The sequence below is a fragment of the Xyrauchen texanus genome, chromosome 17, assembly GCF_025860055.1.
Source record: "Xyrauchen texanus isolate HMW12.3.18 chromosome 17, RBS_HiC_50CHRs, whole genome shotgun sequence".
In the NCBI taxonomy this organism is placed as follows: Eukaryota; Metazoa; Chordata; class Actinopteri; order Cypriniformes; family Catostomidae; genus Xyrauchen; species Xyrauchen texanus.
In genome coordinates, this window is record NC_068292.1 from 20,401,977 (window position 1) to 20,423,469 (window position 21,493).

The 21,493-nt window shown below is 42.6% G+C and overlaps 1 protein-coding gene across 1 annotated transcript; it reads right to left on the reverse strand.

Moving 5' to 3' along the window:
• Positions 1 to 266: 266 nt before the first annotated feature.
• On the reverse strand, positions 267 to 19,237 carry LOC127658146 (cytoplasmic phosphatidylinositol transfer protein 1-like). The gene is made up of 10 exons (XM_052147267.1): positions 18,782 to 19,237; positions 7,893 to 8,041; positions 5,347 to 5,435; positions 5,162 to 5,169; positions 4,942 to 5,013; positions 3,645 to 3,737; positions 2,165 to 2,320; positions 1,986 to 2,049; positions 1,756 to 1,842; positions 267 to 620 (listed from the first exon to the last, which is right to left on the reverse strand). The coding sequence occupies exons 1-10, from the start codon at positions 18,827 to 18,829 to the stop codon at positions 460 to 462; spliced, it is 927 nt and encodes a 308-aa protein (XP_052003227.1). The 5' UTR covers positions 18,830 to 19,237; the 3' UTR covers positions 267 to 459.
• Between the last annotated feature and the right edge of the window lie 2,256 nt (positions 19,238 to 21,493).

Genomic DNA, 21,493 nt, shown 5'->3' on the forward strand with positions numbered 1-21,493 from the left:
TGAGTCCATGTGGCAGCCATTTTGTTGAGGAGGGCTTTTCTGTGAGAAGTGAATAAATATGTTGATCTAAGGAAATATGGTTTCACTCCATGTGGAACCACTATTATATTACATCTAAAATTCTTTGGCAAGAAGTTTCGTGAGTTGGGAGCATTGCTTTAAGTTAAGCCCTATTAATGTTGTGAAGTGAGAATTTGGAAAAATGTCAACCTCTGCATGATGCCAAATCATACAAGTCGTGAGAGAATCAAGACACAAGGGTCATATTTGTAGTAGACAATGTGGAATGTCTTCCTTTTAGTTTTATAGATCAGGGAAGAGAAAGTTCAAGTCAAGAGAATTTTGATAAAAGATCTCAAAAACGATTTCAAGATGTACTGGTAGTACTGGCAATGGTGCTGATAAATCCAGATTTGTAGAGTTATTGAGGGGTATGGTGGGAAGACGGGTTGAGGGGTGTTACTCCGGGGTAGAGTTTAATCTCAAAGGACTTTTGGTAGAGGATGGGCAGGATGAAGAGTCTTCAATGTCCACAGTATTTAGTCCCATCTTTTTTAGTGATGATTCATCCGTGACAGAAATGGAGCGAGTGAAGTTGGGGCGCATTGGAGTAGCTGAATCTGAAAAATTAGACAAAAGAGAGATGGATGTTTTATGTAATTATTGCCATTCAATTGTAAAATGAATTTAACTTTATGGTATAGTCAGAACAGTAATGTTCAGTCTGAACAGGGTTTGCCCCAAAACACATGCTTCTGATTCAGCTTCCTAACATGTTGCACAAACTTGTTAGATGAGTCATCATGAATTCCATATTGTCAATGAGGTTGCATCACAGTGGTGTATAACTGTAATAGTTGTGAGATGAGCACATCTATGCAGTGTAATAAATTAACCAACAGAGGGCAGTGTGGACACTGAGAGATTTGTCACATGCATCCAAATGCCCAAGTTGGGGGTGTCCAGGGGCAAAAGGAGCGACAACATTTCACTGTTTATAACTCATACATCACTACTACATCACAATGAAAACTTTCTTTCTCTCATTCTCTCTCTTTCACACTCTTACTACATTTCTAAAGCTCTCTGAATTTCTTCTTCTCTCAAACTCCACCCCCCAACCCCCAATATTTCATAGAATTGCATTACAATACCTAAATATTTGCAGAAAAATCCTTATATTGCTTGATCAAAATGCGCTGTAGCTCAACTGATAAGAACGCTGCACTAACGAGGCAAAGGACTGCTGTACAAGTCTTAAAGAGCATGCAAGTTGACATGGAGCCACATCATAAAATGCTGTGGTTGCTTCTGCAACTGCGTTTTTCATGTCACATTTGCTTTTATGACAATGTTGGTTAGGTGTAGGATTGGGAGGTAGGTTTTATTGATTTAAACTTGATCAAACATTAACCTTAAAAACCTCATCTGTTTTTCATCCCAGATTTGTTTATATGAAACTATCAGTTATGTTTAGGTTTAGGATTGGAAGGGTTGATTTTAAACTTGATAGAGGATTAACATTAAAAACCTCATCTGTTTGGGAGACAATTTAAAACACTTTTTATTCACCTGTAGTGAACTGGGTGCTAAAACACTGCAGACAGCATGTACAAATAAAAGACACTATCGGTTGCCGCAATTCATTTGTAGTGAATTCCCCCTACTGTGTTCTAACTTCTCACACAATTTTTCCACCCTCTCTTCCCAACTTTCTTTCAGCATTTTTGCTCTCTTCCTCTAAACATATGTTACCTGTACAGTTAATATCACTCTTCAGTTTGCTGTTGGTTTCGTCCTGCAGGTTTTTCTCATATTCTCTCACCTCTTCAAGTGTCATTCCTGTATGCACAAATATAGATCACATACAGCATTTGAGTGCCAAGCCAGGTATTAGGATTCTGATGTACACTTAACAGAACATGTGATTAATCACGGTTAGAAAGCAATTCAAAACTTAAAAAAAACCAATACATTTACTGTACCATGCCACTCGTCAATCCATGCCACTGCCTGTCTGTGTCCCACCAAAAGAACATCACGAATGTTCTATGATGAATCATAACATGCCATAATATGACACATGATAAAATTGCATGATTAGAAAGCATGATGTAATGCATGGGAATAGTGACATGACATGGTAAAGTGGTGCGGTCAGTACCCTGTGAACAAACTCCTCTGTTCTTCCCTGTAAACCATAGACCTCAAAACTACAGGTGACTCTCTTGTAGGAGCACATAATAGGTTTGTTGGTGTTCCTCCAGCCATCCACTAGGGGTCCCCTGCCTGTTTTCTTTGACACCCAGTTGCTCAGATCCTGTATGTTTTAAGTAGATCAAATATATTTCCTGCTGAGTGAGCAGATCACTACTTGTTCTCAAATGTATTAAATGCTGTGCATGTATCTCTGTGCAGGTGTGACATTACATTTTAACATTCAACATGTGCTGAATTTGAAATTAGTAAAACAATAACATTGGATTTTTTCAAAAATGTCTCGCCAGGGCACATTTTAGATTTTTTATCAAATATTGAAATGAAAGGTCTTATATAATGTTCATTGTGAATATTAATGTTTTATATACAATATTGTGTATATTACCTTTTATAACCACCTTGATCTTGCCATGAAAATAGTCAGTGATGCTGATATGGCAATACAAATAAATAAATAAATACATATACAAATAAAACAGTAACATTGCTGAATTTGCTAGGGAGGGTAAAGTCACATGGGGTAACCTCCTCGTGGTTGCAAGGGGTTCTTGCTCTCAATGGGGCATGTGATAAGTTGAGCATGGATCGCGGAGAGTAGCATGAGCCTCCACATGCTGTGAGTCTCCGCTGTGTCATGCACAGCAAGCGACATGATAAGAAGAACGGATTGAATGTCACAGAAGCAGAGGCAACTGAGACTTGTCCTCCGCCACCCGAATTGAGGTGAGTAGCCGCACCACCATGAGGACCTACTAAGTAGTGGGAATTGGGCATTCCAAATTGGGAGAAAAAATTATCAAAAATCATTATAATAAATTGTAAAATTTGTGCCAACAGTTCAGTTGGAACTATCAGTTATAATAGATTCTCTCGATATAACATTAGTCTCAGAAGTATTGATATTTCAACATTGATTCACCCGTCCCTAGTCTACAGTATACAGTGTGCAGTGTGCTTATTAACATTTTTAGGGTGGTTTCTTCAGTCTGAAGAACTAAGATAATGGCATACACTAGCTGCCATTTTAATCATGGTGTCAACAAATCTGAGTATGTCTTTGATGTATCACAATGTTTTTGCTTATTGTATAACTGTTATCCCTTGGATTTGTCTTATTCCTAACTCTGCATATGACAGCAATGGATTTAGGTTGTGCATGACTGAATCTGTGAGTGTAATATGGAAACATGCTATCCTCTGATGTATTGTCTGACCTCTGAAAATTATTTCAGAAATGTGTCTCTAAATGTAGTACACTGAGGAATGTCTTTCTTTCTTGTGCAGACATTTACTTATCTGTAGAGGTGAGAATCTCTATTTTGTCATTTAAATGATAGTTTTGTTGACATTTGCACTTTTATGAGGGTCTATTGTGTGTGTTTGTGGTTTACCAAGTATTTATGCATAAATTAATGTGTATGTACCTCTGACTGCTTATAATGTTTGTCTGGGATTGGATCACTTAATATATCCAAAAAGCAGACACTGTCCTCTGGGGTGGGGTTATCGCCAAACACCTGCAAACAAAATTCCAAAACTATATCAGAAGTCCCTAATTCCCAAGTGAATCCATACATTATAACTTGTATTGTAAAAGTAAAGTGATGAGCACAAAGATGCCAACTTCTGCATCTCATTGATGATAAAAGGAAGCATTTTCAGTACTTAGCATTCCTCAGAGTAAATATCACACAATAGCACTGGTTAAACATTCTGTAGCACATTACAGAACCTTGACACACTATATAACGAAAGATGGTAGGCAGAGACTCTGAATAAATGCAAGATGTTTCTGCAGGTTTAGATTATATGTTGAGTTAAAGTTGGATCAGTCATAGGGAATTTTATTTTTTTTTTTAAGTTTTGCGCAATCTCCCTTTCTCTTAATTCCCGCAGGCAGACTTACTCATACATCTTTGAGTCACAGCTTTGTGGCAGGTTGGGTCTTAAGTCTTATTTTTCATTTCTTAATAACAGAGACTACCCCAGGGCACAACTGGCTCTCATTCTCATTTGCTGAATGCAAACAAACTCAATATCTGAGCAAACCAGTAATATCTCGACTCATCTCTGCTTCTCCACTCTAAAATAAACTCTGAATGAAAACACAACTACCAGTAAATGAATTACTTTTGAATGTCTGTTCACCTTAAAGGCCGTGGTGTCCTATATTAGTGGAGTGAGGTGTAGTGTTTGCTCACATTGGATTTGCTTACCTGACTACTAATACTGAGTGCTTAAGAGACAGACACAAACACAATGGCCTTTACAAGGATGCGGTAGCTACGTGTGCTGGTGATGAATCGCCATCCCTACAAAGAGGATTAGCTCCTGTGTGAATACACACCGTGTGAGTGTGTGTGTGTGTGTATCCTTAACTATCCTTTGGGGATAAAGTTGTCCCCTGATGTGTGATAAATTTGACAAAATTCTTAATTTGGTATGACCTTATTTGTAAAAAGTATTATGTAAATTAAGTAAATGATGTTTTTGAAAAGTAAAAAATGTCCAGTCGACCCGCACTTCAGAATCTCAATGGAAATTGTAGGTCATCCGGGTATTTCTCGCTTACATTTAATGAACACTGAGGATTTGGACATACTACTCAATTGGTATACTGTTTTTGCATACTATATTGTAGGGAAGTACTATTTGAACACAGCTTATATGTCCCCATGTAAATGTTTTTATGTGCGCACATATTAGCATACTCTCACTCACATTTTCTGTGCTCCCGTTGTTATTCTCAAAGCGCGTCTCTATCCTGATTTGGAATCTCGGTAGGAAGGAACACTTTTGGGAAGAGTGATGAGATGAGAAGGTGAGAGAGGAAAAAAGGACATTGGGGAGGATAAAGAGAAATGATTATGTTGTATGCTCATTGGGCCAGTGAGCCCAAAGCAGACTGCATGAATCTAAGCTGTCATGTGAGAATACTTACTGTGTACTCTGTGGTAGAACACCAATGGATGGAGAAAGAGAGAGGTATGTAGAAGAGAAATTGGGTTTTAGATCATGGTAGTTACTGGTGCATTAAAAGGACAAGATAGATGTAGGTGCCATGTGACAGGGCACATAAATATTCAAATGCTGGAGCATTTATCATATTAGAATGCTTGAACTGACCTGTCATGGTGTAAGGGTAAAAATTCCAAGCCGTTTCAGTCACATAAAAAGCCATGGGAACAAACCTTCTCATCCATGCAGGCAGTTTGCTAAACACAGACAAAAGAGGAAACATGAGAAACACAACATTAAGATAAAACAGACATGTTATGCAAACCCATACACAGCGATGTTGGAGGATCGGTTTACAACAGAATGTATTTCCATACTGGTCCAAGCAGGTTGATGCTGTTCAGTACGATAGCTTGTCTGTTCACCAGGGTAGGGTTGCACCAGTAGTGCTTAAGGACTCAATTAAGTTGATATGTAATGTTCACACTAAGGTCTTAGTAACTACTTAAGTTTGTAACTAATCACCTGTTCTTAAGGCAAGACTTAACTAGGTCGTAAACTCTCCATAAAGTAATGCCTAGTTGCATAATACGACATTTACCTGCATTGATACAATAAACAGCCTTGAAATTTGTACAAAGAAGTGTTAAATGGTCAAAAGGGTTGATGTTCAAACCTTGTTTGCTCTTAATAAAAATTGAAGATTTTATTAATGGTATATTTAGCCTTTGTAAATAAAAATTTTCAAGAACTGTATCTAAAATGTATAAGGGACAATAAATAAATAAACACTAATAGCCTACAACAGGCTGGAAAAATAGACATTTATTCATTTTAATATCTAGTTCGTATGTTGAAACTTGACACTGGGCGGCGTATACAGGAAAGTGCACCGTTAGATGAGTTTCATGCTGAAGAGGTACGTTTACTTTTTTACATGTTTTCTTTCGTAAATGTAAATGAGTGGCAACATCAAAAGTGGCAAAAGGACTGAGGCCTGTCAATCAAAACATGAACTCATTGATGTAATTGCGTGAGGAAGACCTTGTCTGAGTTGTCAGTAAATATTTAGTTTATACGTAGGCTTATGTTCTACGTTCTAGGGTTAAGTTTAATGGTGCAATGCTCAAATATTGAGTATTACGTAAATTGTGACTTAGTGCCCATTTACGCCACAACTATGCTAAGTAGTTGCTTACGTATAACTTGTGCAACTGGTCCCAAGTCCACATACTTTTGGACATGTAGTGTACAGTATGTATGTATGTATGTATGTGCACAATTGTGTGTTGGGGTGGGAGGTTAGACAACAGTCACAATAGCTATAAGTCTCACTTCTAGAGGTGCCTGGAGCCATCTTTCTCACACAAAAAAAACCTCAATACACACACACACAGAGAGAGAGAGAGAGAGGGGTGGGTCTGTGATAGAGAGGATGAGATAATGAACTCAGCACTGTAAGATAAGACAGCACAGACAGCAGTTCAGATTAACAGCCTGAGGACCAGAGTGATGGATGGATAGACAGAATATGAGAAGAGAGAGGAGGAAGAGAGGAGATGTAGATCATTCACGGTCAGCCAGTTGTGTTGAGTGCCACGGATGAGGCCGTGCTTTCTCACTCTGCTTCTTTCCCCCTCTCCGCATCTCTGAAGTGACAGACACTTCCTCAGTGTGTCCTGGGGAACAGCACCTTCCCACCAAACAACTGTTGTTACATTACAATGCATCAGTTCAGCCTGATGTACTTGTAAACAGGATATAATGATCTCTTCTGCAGAAATATCACAATTTGAATTAGACCCACATGCACCATGATAAGATTTATTTGACCATTAGGAATTTAATGCTCTGCCCTTTAAGTCTTTGTTAACACATTCATGCTTTGAAAAATTTGTTTTACTGCTAGAGGTGCAATAATTCATACTCACTACAGCATTTAATGACTGATTGTGTGTGTTTTGTGTGTGTGGAGCTGGGGGGCGGGGGGTCTTTTGTTTTTGTAGGGTGAAGAAGTGTGAAGAACATAAGAAAACAAGCGATTACAGTACATAGCGTGGGAGGATATCAGACTGTATACAAGGGAGTACAAGTGCAAGCCGGCGTTTAAGGCCCATTTGCACAGAAGGTTTTGAGTCAATCCAAACAGTTTTTTTAATTGTTTTTCAGTGTAAACATGGGCTGGATGAATGTTTTTGACCTTGCTGTTTATTCATCATCTTGAACAGGAATGCCGTGTCAAGTTAAATGAGCTTCAACTTTTAAATATGTACCTTGAGACAAATACGTCCCATTAATTTGATGATCTAGCTTTTTTAAATGCAAGAACATGTTACGTTTGACCAGCCCTTTAGGCTACTTCCTATTAAACACATAACGCTCATCTAAGGTTGGTGTATGGTTTCATGTCTGGTATTGTTCCTAATGTTCTAGGAACAATTATTTGGGATTTAATTTTTTAACTGTAAACTAAATATCCCAGAATGTTCCCGGAATGTAAATGTGATGGCTGTATTTGAACACAGCGGTTTTGTAAGTCAGCTGAAACAAAAGCACAGAAATGGAAAGAGGAGGCTGTTTTGGAGGCAAAGTGAGCGATGGAAAGCGATCTGCTGCAGTCATTAATAATAGCTGATCGCTGGCACTCTGGCAGGTGGCTGAAGTAAACCATGAATGAAACAGGATCATTTTTGCATGTGTGTATGTGCTCTTACCTGTTAAGGTAGATGCGTTTTTCTGTGATCTGACCATCTCCGCATGTGGGGTCTGTGCAAGGTTCATTACGGACCACCTCCACCCCTTCACCTCCTCCGCTTTGTTCACTGCTGTGCTTGCTGATCATATACAACTGGCCGATTTTATACTGAGGAAGAGAGAGAGATATTGCTTACACCCATTTATGACCTCATGTTTTCATTTCCTTTTTTATGTCCTTGCTTTTAGATAAGTGTGTGCTTAGCAGATTTTTATGTGAAAAGTCCTCCCCATTCCTTGTGTGCTTCTTGAGTTTCATTTTCCACTTAAATGTTTGTATTGCATATATCAGTGTCCTTATCTTGTATCTTCCATGTTTATCTTAGTAGTCTGTCATTTGCAATATATTTTCCAAATATTATTATCAATTATAATCAATATCTGGAAGAAAAACATTTATTGAATCTACAGTCCAACTACAGTCGCTGGCCATTAGGGCATGGCAGAGTTACATGGGCATGTTCGGGGGGCTATCTAGCACATCCCTTTTGAGGCACAGTCACCAAATTTTGTACACATATAAGATCTCAGTCATAGGCTTTGCCCAAAAGGAAGTTGGCCATTTTGGATTGTTTGAAAAAGGCATGCTGAGGAATTTGAAATACTCCTCCCAAGGATTTAATGGTACAGGTACATCATGCCAAGACATTGACGATGCTAAATTGCGAAGGTATTTTTGATATATCGAACGGTGTTGCCATGGCGAAGCGACAAATTAACGTAAAAAAATGGAATAAGGAAATGACTCATATCTTCTGCGTGCAGAAAATTAAAAACATAAAAATTGAGCCAAATGTTTGTCCTTGAGGGCTGATCACATTGATGTGACAATTGTGGATCACAGTCGTAGCACCACCAACTGGCGGAAGGAAGTGTGTCACTTTTAACAGATTTTGATAAATCCCTATTATGTTCACCTGCGTTGCTTAAAAAAAATACAGATTAATTAAGGCATTGCACATTTAAAATTCTGAAGGGTTTCTTGATACCTTAAATACTTTTGGCATGGCAATGCATTAAATGTCATGATTCCTTTTTGTGCATATTCACATGTTTTGAGATATTTGGCATAATTTTACTTTGTTAATAACCATATTTATTCTATTTTATATGAATAAAATATAGTAAAAATATCAATTGAAATGTAAAAATACAAGAAAACCCCTGTCTAATCCACTGTAATCTGACTGGCAATTACAAGAAATTTCCAATAGAGGGCATCCAAGCTCCATTGTTGAATGATTCCCAACAGTTCTGAGTCTGAGTACAGAATGGGCGGGGACTGAGTTCCTGAGTTGGTTGAGGTCTTTTGCAGTCGAATCCCATAAAAAAAAAAAAAAAAAATTATAAAATGCAAACAACGTGTCCCCACTCAATATATACATCAACTGAGGGGCGAATGCAATCTTTGTTAAGAACCTTTAACCCTTTCCAGCTGGAGCGTTCAAATTTGGGAAATTTTTTTCCCATGGTTCCTGTCTCAGGGTCATCGCCGTCCATTCACCGATTTTATTCCTGAAAACGTATCGGTTACCTAACGTAACCTCGGTTCTCTCTAGATGAGGGAACGAGTATTGCGTAAGCTAGCTTACGCTACGGAAAGATTAATCTTTTCTGAGATATTGAAGCCAAAAAATTATCCTTAATTTTTGTATCCATTGTCAACGCAGTGCGGCAGCTGCAGACCTTGAGCGGGCTATCTAGCGAGCTCATAGGTTGCTCTGCGGCAACTGCTGCAGCCTATAGACGAGCTTGGGCGAACTCGCATCCAATGAGAGGCGTCCGTGCGCTCACTGCATCAAAGCCCGCCAAAATGGGCGTGACTAGAGTGCATATAAGCGTAGTTCAGTAGGCTGGAACCCTGGTTTTCATTGACTGAAGCGAAAAGTCGCCAGTGGCGCGAAGCACGGCCGTCTACGCAATACTCGTTCCCTCATCTAGAGAGAACAGAGGTTACGTTAGGTAACCGATACGTTCTCTTCACGAGAGGTTCTCTCATATTGCATAAACTAGCTTACGCTACGGGAACCCATTGTCAACGCCGTGCGCTCAAGCATCCACTGTATGAGCCCCAGGGAATTAAGGGGGACCCGGGGAGCCCTTATGAGTGGGGAAATAATATTTGGCCGGCAAGAATGCGGGACATTGATTGTGTAATACATAAGCACATAGTGGGAAGGGAACGACAGAGCGCCGGTGCCGGTCTGTGTGGAATGTGACCCATCAGTGCAGCTCACCAGGGGAGCTGTAGCGTATTAAACCGCTAGTAGTTTTGCCTGCAGAGCGGGCACTTCCATATTGTAAAATCTGACAAAGGTGGAGGGGGAAGTCCATCCCGCTGCCACACATATGTCGTGAATGGAAATCCCGCTGGACCATGCCCACGAGGATGCCATGCCTCTAGTGGAGTGAGCCCTAATGCCCAACGGGCATGGCAGGTCTTTTGACACGTATGTAGCAGCAATAGCGTCCACTATCCATCTAGATAGTGTCTGTTTCGAGGCGGCGAGACCTTTGGTGCGCCCTCCGAACGAAACAAAAAGCTGCTCAGAGCGTCTGAAAGCGGCGGAGCGTGCAGTATACAATCTCAGTGCTCTGCCCGGGCAAAGGAGATTGGCGTCGCGTTCGCTATCGGATGCTGGCAGCACCGATAGGGAAATGACCTGTGCTCTGAAAAGGAGTACCGATCACCTTGGGAACATAGCCGTGTCTAGGCTTTAAAATGACCTTGGAGTCACTTGGTCCAAACTCAAGACACGCAGCGCTGACAGACAGCGCGTGAAGGTCTCCCACACGTTTGACTGATGAAAGGGCAGTCAGAAAAACGGTTTTGAGTGAAAGGTATTTCAAATCCACGGATTGAAGTGGTTCGAAAGGGGGGCTTTCATAGTTTCGAGAACTATAGAAAGATCCCAGATAGGAACCGATGGGGGCGTGGGGTTCATCCTTCTAGCTCCCTGAGGAAGCGGATGACCAGCTCGTTTTTACCCCATGACTGGCCGTGCAGGGGTTCAGCGAACGCCGCAACGGCCGCCACATACACTTTGAGCGTGGATGGGGATCTGCCCTTATCCAGCAGCTCTTGTAGGAATACGAGCAGCGACGACACCCCACATGTCCAGCGGGTCCAGGTCTCTGTCGGTGCACCAATTTGAGAACACAGACCATTTTGACGCATAGAGTCTTCTCGTGGAAGGGGCTCTAGCGTGTATGATGGTGTTTATTACTCCTTCTGGCAGAGCGACGGGTAGTCGTTGATCACCCATGCATGCAGCCCAGCGCTCTGGGTGGGGATGCCAGATTGTGCCACGAGCTTGAGAGAGGAGATCTGCTCTCACTGGGATGGGCCACGGCGCTGTCAGTGACAGCTGCGTAAGCTCCAGGAACCATGTCTGATTCTCCCAATGCGGGGCTATGAGGAGCACCGAGTTACGCGTTTCCCTGATCCTCTGCGTTACCTGTGGCAATAGCGAGATGGGAGGGAAGGCGTAAAGCAGGCGTCTGGGCCAGTCCTGGGCCAGCGCGTCCTCGCTTTTCGAGAAAAATATTGGGCAGTGAGAGTTCTCTTTGGACGCAAAGAGGTCTATCTCTGCTCTGCCGAATAGGTGCCATAACGTCTGGACTGTTTGAGCGTGCAGGGACCATTCCCCTGGGGGAATATTGTCTCTGGACAGTCTGTCCGGGCCGTCGTTCAGGTGGCCTGGCACGTGCGTCGCCCTCAGCGAGCGCAGGTGGCATTGGGACCAACTGAGTATGCGTTTCGTCAGATGGAAGAGGTTCCTGGATCTGACACCGCCCTGACGGTTTAGGTAGGATACCACAGATCTGTTGTCCGAACGGACCAGGACGTGGTGACCCTGAATGTCCGGGAGAAAGCGCACGAGTGAGTACTCGACCGCTATCATTTCCAGACAATTTATGTGAAGGAGCTTTTCCTGAACTGACCATAGGCCGAAAACCGGAGAGCCCTCGCAGACCGCGCCCCAACCCGTGTTGGACGCGTCTGTCGAGATGACTTTTCGGCGAGATACAGCTCCCATTGTCACTCCCCGCTGATACCATTCGGCCACTGTCCAGGGCTGCAGAGCTGATATACAGGTCTGAGTCACCTTGATGGGCTGGCGGCCTGTGGCCCAAGCCCGGCGAGGCCGCGGGTGTTTAGCCAATGCTGAAGCGGCGCATGTGCAGTAAACCCAGCTGAAGTACTGCTGCGGCTGAGGCCATGTAACCTAGCACTCTCTGGAATTTCTTCAGAGGCGTGAGGCTGTTCATCTGAAAAGATGCGGCTAGTCGCTGAACACGGGCGCTGCTGTGTAGATAAGCGAGCCGTCATTGCCACGGAGTCTAGTTCTATTCCAAGGAAGGAAATTGTCTGACAGGGCTGTAGTGAGCTCTTGGTCCAATTGACTGCAAGACCCAAACTGTTCAGATGGCTGAGGAGAACTGCTCTGTGAGACAGAATCTCCATATGTGACTGTGCCATAATCAGCCAGTCGTCCAAACAGTTCAAAATTCGCAAACCCTGACTCCACAGGGGTGCGAGCGCCGCATCCATGCACTTCGTGAAAGTACGGGGTGCTAAGGACAGGCCGAACGGGAGGACGGTGTATTGATAAACCTGGCCGTCGGCTGAATCTCAAGAATGGCCTGTGACGGGGATTTATCTGAATCTGAAAGTATGCATCTTTCAGATCGAGAGAAATAAACCAGTCCCTCTGGCGCATCATGCGCGAGGAGTTTCCTGATTGTAAGCATTTTGAGCGGTCTTTTGCAAGCACCTTGTTCAAAACCCTGAGATCTAATATTGGTCTGAGGCCGCCGTCTTTCTTGGGAACAAGAAAATAACGGCTGTAAAGCCCCGACTCAGCTCAGAGAGGGTGGCACTTTCTCTATGGCCCTTTTGCACAGAAGGCTTGCTATTTCTGAACGAAGCATGCACGCTGCTTCCGTGTTCACAGTGGTTTCGAGCCGGCTCTGAAGCGAGGAGGGCGGCGATCGAACTGTAGCAAATAGCCCTGTTTTATTGTGCTTAACACCCACTTGGATATCCCTGGAATAGCTTCCCACGCTTTGAAGCATAACGCTAGAGGGTGAATGGCCAATTCGCTCTGATTGCCGCACACAGAGCGCTGAACAAAATGTGTGAGCGCGTTTAGTGTGTTCATGCATGATTGCTCGCAGACAGCATGAACAGGCTGTTTTGTGAGTGACTTCCCGATTGGAATGAATGGGGAAAGAGTCACATCTGTTACGTGATGCGCAAGCATAGTCATGGGCACGGGACTTACACACAGAGGAATGTTTGCTGGCCGTGTAACAGAACGGGCAGAGAATGGGCATTTATTGACTCTAGCGCTCGAGCGGTTCGTAACCGCTTTATGTGAGCGTGCTCTGGTGGGGACACGAGACATGCAGTGCTTGTGTGCAGAAGTGAACACTGGATTGTGGGCACATTTTCTACACATAGGGCTGGTCGTGTGACAGAGCGGCCAGAGAATGGGCGCTACGACGCATTTGTAGGCGCCTTCATTGACTCTGACGCTCGAGCGGTTCAGTAATCGCTTTATGAGAGCGTGCTCTGATAGGGGCACGGGATGTGTTATGCTTGTGTGTAGGGGCGAACACTGGGTTGTGGGCACATTTTCTACACATAAGACATGTTTGCTCTTTACAAGATTTATTTGGGTTGCCGTGAAAACGGCGTTTGAGTGCAGGCAAGCGGGCAGTGTCACCGGCTTGTTGGCTGCTAAATTCACCACTGTAGTAGCCTGAGAGAAGGGGACTGACAGGGGCAAAGCTTTGACGGTGGTCCGGCCGCGGCGGACTGAGCCGTCGTTTGATCAACAAAGTTAGGAAGACTTTGGTTGCTCTGGTTTCAGCGTTACCTTAAATCGAGGCCCGCGGGGCAGCGGTCTCGCGGCGGCTGTCTGAGCGCTGATCGAGGGCGGCCGCCCTGTCGACGCTGAGAAGTCTGAGATTGTTGAGCTGGGCGCTGTGAAAAGGCTCGTGCAGGAGGCTGATCACGTGAGCGGCCTGCAGAGGAGCTAGCGCGACGAGGCAGAAAGAGATTCATGGCTTGTGTGGCTTTTTGGACCTCTGGAAACCGGTCAATGATACCACTTACCGCGGAGCCGAAGAGACCGGATGGTGAGAGCGGTGCATTGAGGAACGTAGAGCGCTCTGCTTCTCCCATGTCGGCTAGCGTTAACCACAGATGTCTCTCGGTCACAGTCAGCGCGCCATGCACTTCCCTATAGCTTGGGCTGCAGCTTTGGTAGCTGGAGGGCGAGGTCCGTAGCACTCCGTATGTCTGCAACCGCCTCTGGATGCCTACTTTCCTCATCCCACTCCCGCAGAAGGTCCGCTTGGAGGATCTGTAGGACGGCCATAGAGTGCAGAGCAGATGCAGCTTGGCCGGCGGCGGAATAGGCGTGGCCAACACAGGCGGAAGTTGTTCTGCAGGCCTTAGACGGGAGCACTGGTTTAGACCGCCATCTCGCGGAGGGCGGGCAAAAGGTGTGCTGCTACCGCATCCTCGACCGGAGGGATGGAAGAGTAGCCCTTCTCAGTGGCGCCATCCACCGAAGCAAGAGAGGTGGAGACGTGGGATCGGACCCTGGCCGAGAAAGGCGCGTTCCATGATTTGGAAAGCTCGGCGTGGAGTTCCGGCAGGAAGGGAGCGGCCCGGGTAGCGGGTGCTGCGCGGAAGGCGGCGCGGCGGCTTCGGTCCTGAGCGCTTCGAGTCGAGCCCGCAGGGTCGACATCGGCAGCTCCTCGCAGAGATCACATCCGCCTTCGGCGAGGGCGAGCTATGCATGCCCCAGTCCCAGGCAGAGAGCGCCAGATGATATGGCGGTCTCCGGTGCTGAGAAGAGCGGCATGAGGCGCAAGTGGAGCGTGGCATCTTAAAAAGACGCTCGATACTCTTTTGTGAAGTTCTTAAGAACTAGCTTGCTTTTAAAAGGATACGTCGCCGGATGGCGTAGCTCGCAGGACGGCTGAAGGTGGCGAAGACGGCCGGCTTCTTCGGCGCTGTCCACGCTTGCTTGATGCCCCTCGAACGGCGCGCGGCTTCCAGTTCAGTGATGCGAAGAGCTTCGCTGAAGAGATGAAAATCAGGGTTCCAGCCTACGAACTACGCTTATATGCACTCTAGTCACGCCCATTTTGGCGGGCTTTGATGCAGTGAGCGCGCGGACGCCTCTCATTGGATGCGAGTTCGCCCAAGCTCGTCTATAGGCTGCAGCAGTTGCCGCAGAGCAACCTATGAGCTCGCTAGATAGTCCGCTCAAGGTCTGCAGCTGCCGCACTGCGTTGACAATGGATACAAAAATTAAGGATAATTGTTTGGCTTCAATATCTCAGAAAAGATTAATCTTTCCATAGCGTAAGCTAGCTTACGCAATACGAGAGAACCTCTCGTAAGAGAACTGCCAGATACCCATGACAATATAAGCTAAAGGCACATATGATTGGTTTAGTGGTTACTGGGCGTGAATAATAAATGTATCATCGTCGTCGTCGTCCTTCATTTGTCTGGGTGGAGACAGAGGGGATATCCCGGGAGATTTACTCAAGTGTTGGACTTTCCTTTGTTTCAAATTGAACACTTCAAATTTCTCAAGGTTCTGTCACGGTTTTAGGGCCACTGTTTCGGTACACTTCGGTAAAATAAAAATAAAATAAAAGTAAAAATAAATATTACTGTCAAACCCAAAATAAATATATTCTATTTGGTAACAGACTCTTCCAAGAGATTTTCCCTTACTACAAATCACTATGGTTTTACAACAGTATAACATACAGTATTTGTAGTAAAATCATAGTACCATTAAATTTAACATAGTTTCTGTCATGGTTACTATATGGAAATTACAGTTACTATTGTAAAACAATGGTTAATTGTATCAAAACTATGATTTCTGCCAAGAAACAATGGTGATAGCAGTCATTGTTACTTGGCTACTCACTCATGGCTACTACATATAACTTAATACTTGCATTTATGCATCAACATAATGCGCATTTAATATTCAACTCAACACATATTAAGAAGTTGTACATCACTATAGAATGAATAACCTTCCTGTAAAAATATATGCTAGAAGAGATGTCGTAACGCAACATGAGTGTTTTAATCATACGTGGAAATCCCACATCTTCATCAACAGAGTAAGGGAAACATAACTTTGGCAATGAACACCCCGAGCACATTCATTTTTGTTTCATGTCTGTCCGAACTAGCAGTGTGTTCCTGTTTAAAGATGGAAGGGATTGTGTCTGTGTGCAATTTCGGGGTCACCTGAGGTTCTGTACGCACCGCACACTATATATTCCCGGGTGATGTCAATAAATAATGAAACATCGATGTATTACCAGTATATGGTATTCGTGTCAAGCAATGTCTGCAATGTCTGTTTGTAAAGGTTTTTTGACCATCGCTGTTATGATTGACCACAAAATGAAAGTTCCCAGACAGGAGACTTGAATGACGCAGTGGCTTCTATCTTGCGGCTTGTTTTCTCAGTTTGCCATTTTCGACTTCACACTAATGTGTGCAGAACTGTGAATCATCAACTGATTTAACAAACTTACAGTTAGTAGGACAACTTCTCCCAGTAGAAAGTTAACCCACGTGAAACACAGTCGAAGTGTGTTCATCTACAGAGCCATACAGGTGCATTAGTGGTAGGGTTGGGTATCGAGAACGGTTCCATTTTAGAACAGGTTCCAAATGTCCAAGAACCATGGATTCGATAAGACACAAGCATTTCAATTCCTCACTTCAGTTCTTAACTTTATTAATCATGCTCGCGAGGTGAACGGCAGTGAGCATTTTACAGTCGTGTTGATCTGCCAGGACCTGCTACAAGGACCTAATTTAATTACGCACAAGCGCAGTTCATTAAATTCGGCACCATGGCTGAGTCTGACCGCTGGAAATGCTCCAAAGTTTGGTTAAGCTATGATAAATTGATAACAACAATTGCAATAAAATGATTTTGTGCATGGGAGGAAGCACCTCCAATATGATGAAGCATTTACTTCAACACGGCGTGAATCTAAAGGAATGTACCATGATTGCTGCACCAGATATAGCTAATATTAGCAGCTCCATATTACTGCTGGGGATACAGTTAGCCCAGTGAGATCACGCATCCTTCCGGAGAAGGCAGACATGCTGATTTTTCTTTGTGTTATATTTACTTAACATTTTTGTTTTGTAATTGTTTTTGTTGATCGTTCCTTATTAAAAAAAAATATATATATTTATTTGTATAAATGAAGGGGAACTGTCACAATTGGCAGTTTACTGGTTATAGCCTAAATGTGGCAAGAATAAAAGGTAGGCAAATGTTTGTTCTTGAAGTATTTGCTCTTTTATTTCTCTCCCAAAAATTATTGGAATCGGAACCAAGATTCAATAACAACCGGATTCAATAACCAGAATCGGAATCGATAAAATTGAAACAATACCCAACCCTAATTAGCGGAGGTTATAACTGCGCATGTCTATTTGCCACTTTCTGCTATGTACAATATGTTGTTAAAATAACATTCTATTTCATCAACTACGTACTCTTTTGATGTAGGGCCTACTCTTCTATGTATTCACCGAGTGGCCCCCAAATCAAATTCTGCTTAGGGCCCCATAAAGGCTTGTGCCGGCCCTGAGTAGATGTACAGGTGTTTCAAATAAAATGGCCGGTGAGTGTACATAAAAACAGCCTTTTTTGTAGTATTTTGTTGCATAGAGTAAAGTATGTGCCAGTGTGGCTTATCTTATATCACTGAACACCGTACATACTGTATTATCTTTTTAACATATTATTGTGTCATATTGGATTTCTGTATGGGTTTAAGTTATGTCTTTCCATAAAAATCTCAAATATATGGCCAATAACATATACTATATATATAACTAATGTTTATACGTTTGGGCATACAGTATGTGTAGGCTACATATAAAAAAAACAGCAATTGTTCGAGAATTTAGAAACATATTTTGTTGCATATATGTGCCAGTGTGAGTCTTTTTTATATCACCATACATACTGTATTAGAAGCCTATGTTTTACATTTTTTAATTACATGTGACATATCAGATTTCTGCATGGGTTTAACTTCAAAACTATGTAAACATTCAAAGTAACTGAAATATGAATTTACTTTGGACGAGAATAAAATAAAAAATACTTCAAAATTCGACCACACACCACTGCCCGAATGTCAGGTGTGCTTGTGTGGACTCGTCTGGTCTGAGCTATTTGAGGAGGGTGAAATATGGCTAGACAACACAATCCTGACCCTCTCATTGAAATATCAGGCCATTTATGGGAAGGGCCCTTGTGCTTTGTTTCTAGCCTTTAAGTGGCTAGAGTTGCACCTGCTTTCAGAGTAACACAACTGGTCAGACCTGTTTAGGTGAAGAAAACGATTTGCTAAAATAAAGACAAATTATAAAATACATGAAAACACACAAACTGTGTATACACAGAGCTGAAATAGGCTAGACCTTAGATTAATGTTCAGACTTCACAATCACACACACAAAACAAATTCAAAATCGTTTTGGCTATGATTACAGGGCATGAACAAACACTCTTATAGAAACAGGTCAGTTTAGTTTTGACAGGAAAAAGCATCACTTTTCTTATCTTCTTTTCTTATGTTCATGGTTTGAATATCGCTGTTGCTTTCTGTTGCAACTGTATAAACGGAGATGAATAAACATCTTAATTCCTTACAGTTCATGTTTCCTTGCTAATGTTTACACACCAGTCATGTGGAGAGATGCACTACATACACAAACAGACGCAAACCCAACTATATGTAAAAAGGTACATACCTCATCAACAGTAAGAGGCATGCATATCCGGTATTCTTTTATCAACATGGTCTGGTCTGGAAGGGACTTGTTTTAATCCACTTGTCTTTCTCTTTCACGGACTGTCTTTCTAAGCGCCTTAAATGGTTTCCTACAATCAAACAAATGTCTTTGTTTGAATCTTGTAAGTACTTGCAGTAAATCAATGTAGAGTTACACTTCACTACAGCTACACACCTCACTCTCTCTGTCGCTCTCTACTGATGTCAGACTGTGTCTGGTCCAGTAAACTCCACCAATGTGTAGGCTATCCACTGTATTTATTTTATTGCTCTCATTTTATCTCTCTATTATCTGTTTTGTTTTTCTTTCCCTTTCAAATGCTCTCTGTAATATGTAAAGTGATATTGCTTGAAGAACGAAACCAAAGCTTCCTGGCTGTCTCAACTTCTCTTTCTATTAGTCAAAGAAGAAAAAAGACTTCTGTTTTCATGTGTAACCTTGCTATGTTCTTTGCCCCTCCCTTCTACCCTCCCCTTCTTTCCGTTCTGTGTGCATTCTTTTCCTCTGTGGTTATCTTTATTCTTTCTCTCCTCTCTCACTCATTCCGCCCCTTCTCTCCACCCTCTACTTGACTTTACCTCTCTCTGCTAAATTTCGGCACAATACTGTTCAAGCTCTCCATATTTTTCATCTCACTTACTCACATACGCTCAGTCCTACTTTCACTCTCTGTCTGGTTTTTGTCCTGCTCTCTCAATATCAATATAATTTCACTTTGTCCCAGATTAAGCAATCACACAAATTTGCACTTTTCTGCATTAACCTGCTCAGCCTGTACCAGAGCATTTATCTGCAGAATTATTTTCATTCAGAGAAAGTGTGCGTGTGTGTGTATATGTGCATCTGAATTTTATCAGTGATGAATGCAGAGCGCCCTCAGATTAAAGATTACCTAAAGTACAGGGGAACGAGGTAATTAAATATTGCAAAAGGAGGAGAAATGTTTCACCCCCCCCCCTTCCGAATACCCCTAGCAAAGCATATTCGTTTTCTGGTCCAGTGAGTTTTGTTTCACTGGGAACAGCCCTGTTGTTTATACTTACAAAAACTATGTTGTCTTCTCAAAGCATAAAAGAACATTCTATTCTTTTAATCCTTTAACAAAAGGAACCAGTTAGGTTTGTCAGTGTATGGAAGTGTCTTTTGGTTTCTGTTCTATTCAATTGCTTTATCATCTTAACTGGATCAGGCTAAACTTAACCCAAAAATATGTCTCATTTTAGGAAGAGATACCTTTGTCTATTGCCTGTGTGCAGAGGTTGGTATGCTTGTAGAACACAATATAAACCAAGAAATGGAAAACTGAGGGTGAACGGGAGAACTGAACATAGACAAGCCTGCTGTTTTCTGAATGAGACGCTGGGAGCCAGTTGAACAACTGTGTTCACAGCACTTTACAGGTTGATGTGATTTATTTATTCATCCAACCATGCTTCATGTATTTTATATTCATATTTTAAATACAGGTCATGGGGACAGTGTACTCAGAGTTATTGTACCTCTGTCAGTAGCAGTTTGGCCCAATATTTTTATTGAATCAGCACAATGATAAATATTTATTTACATATATGCAAAAGCAAAGACAAAATAATAGTTGTACTCTTAATAATGGTCCAGGTGTTGCATCTTTAGCCATCAGAGAGCACTGATTGGTTGGGTCTTTTAACTGATACAGTATATCGAGAACATCAGCACACAGTGATAAAGCCCAAACCCCTGATGTTCTAGATGATGAAGGGCTTTCCAATCTTCTCGTTGAATCTCTATCTAACCCTGTTGAATACCTCTTGAGAGAGAGAAAGAGGGTTTGAAGCATGCAGCATCATGCCATCATTAGCTGTGGATGAAGCTGTTCAGTGAGAGTAATACTGTTTAAATGGAATTATAAGTGATCAGAGAAATGACCTGAGGGAGTGAAGGCTCTCATGCCTTCTAGACTGTGCTCCCTCTGATTTCCACCAAATGTACAGAATCAACACACGCGAGGAGTTGGGCTTTAAAAAGAATTATTCATTCAAAGGCTATATATCTTCACCAATGCTGATGCTCAAAAAGCGGTGATGTATGTTAACACTTTTGACATTAATTAGCTCAGGATTATAATGCAGATCTATTTACTGAATAAGACATTTGGTCACGTTTTCTTTTGTTCCTGACGCCTCATTTCGAGCCAGCTGTCTCCATGTGATTCCAGGTTTAACATAGGCCCAGCAAGAGAGAAAAAACCTTCAAGAGAAAGAAAATTTATACAAGAAATGAAATGTAGCGGATTTGAACAGAGCTGTTCTGCGAGGGCACAGCAAAGGATTAGCCCTATTCTTCTCAGAAGGTCGGTGACAGCTATTGCACAAAACTACTTGGTTATTTTCTATTACAGCTCGGACCAAGAAAAAATTCAATCGTCACTGAGGTCTCCCAGTGCGAAAGTAAAGTCTGTGTGACACTGAATAGGGCTCACTCTATCCTTCTTCCCTCAGGCAGTCTTTCTCTTTAGATCTATTGGCCTAGCTTCTGCTCCGCTTCTCCCTCGTCGCTTGCCAAGGTCTACTTGTTTTATCCGACACTAATGCCAGATCGTGGTCCGCATAATTATTCAAAGGCCTGTATGAACCTTCAATATGATACCTATAAGGCCCTGTTCATGCCTTTGGCAAATTTCCAAGAATCGCA

Coding starts and splice junctions, on each gene's coding strand:
- LOC127658146 (XM_052147267.1), bottom strand. CDS start 18,829: ATGTTGATAAAAGAATACCGGATATGCATGCCTCTTACTGTTGATGAG. Junction 8,042..18,781: donor TGCCTCTTACTGTTGATGAG/GTATGTACCTTT, acceptor TCTCTTCCTCAG/TATAAAATCGGCCAGTTGTA. Junction 5,436..7,892: donor AAACGCATCTACCTTAACAG/GTAAGAGCACAT, acceptor GTCTGTGTTTAG/CAAACTGCCTGCATGGATGA.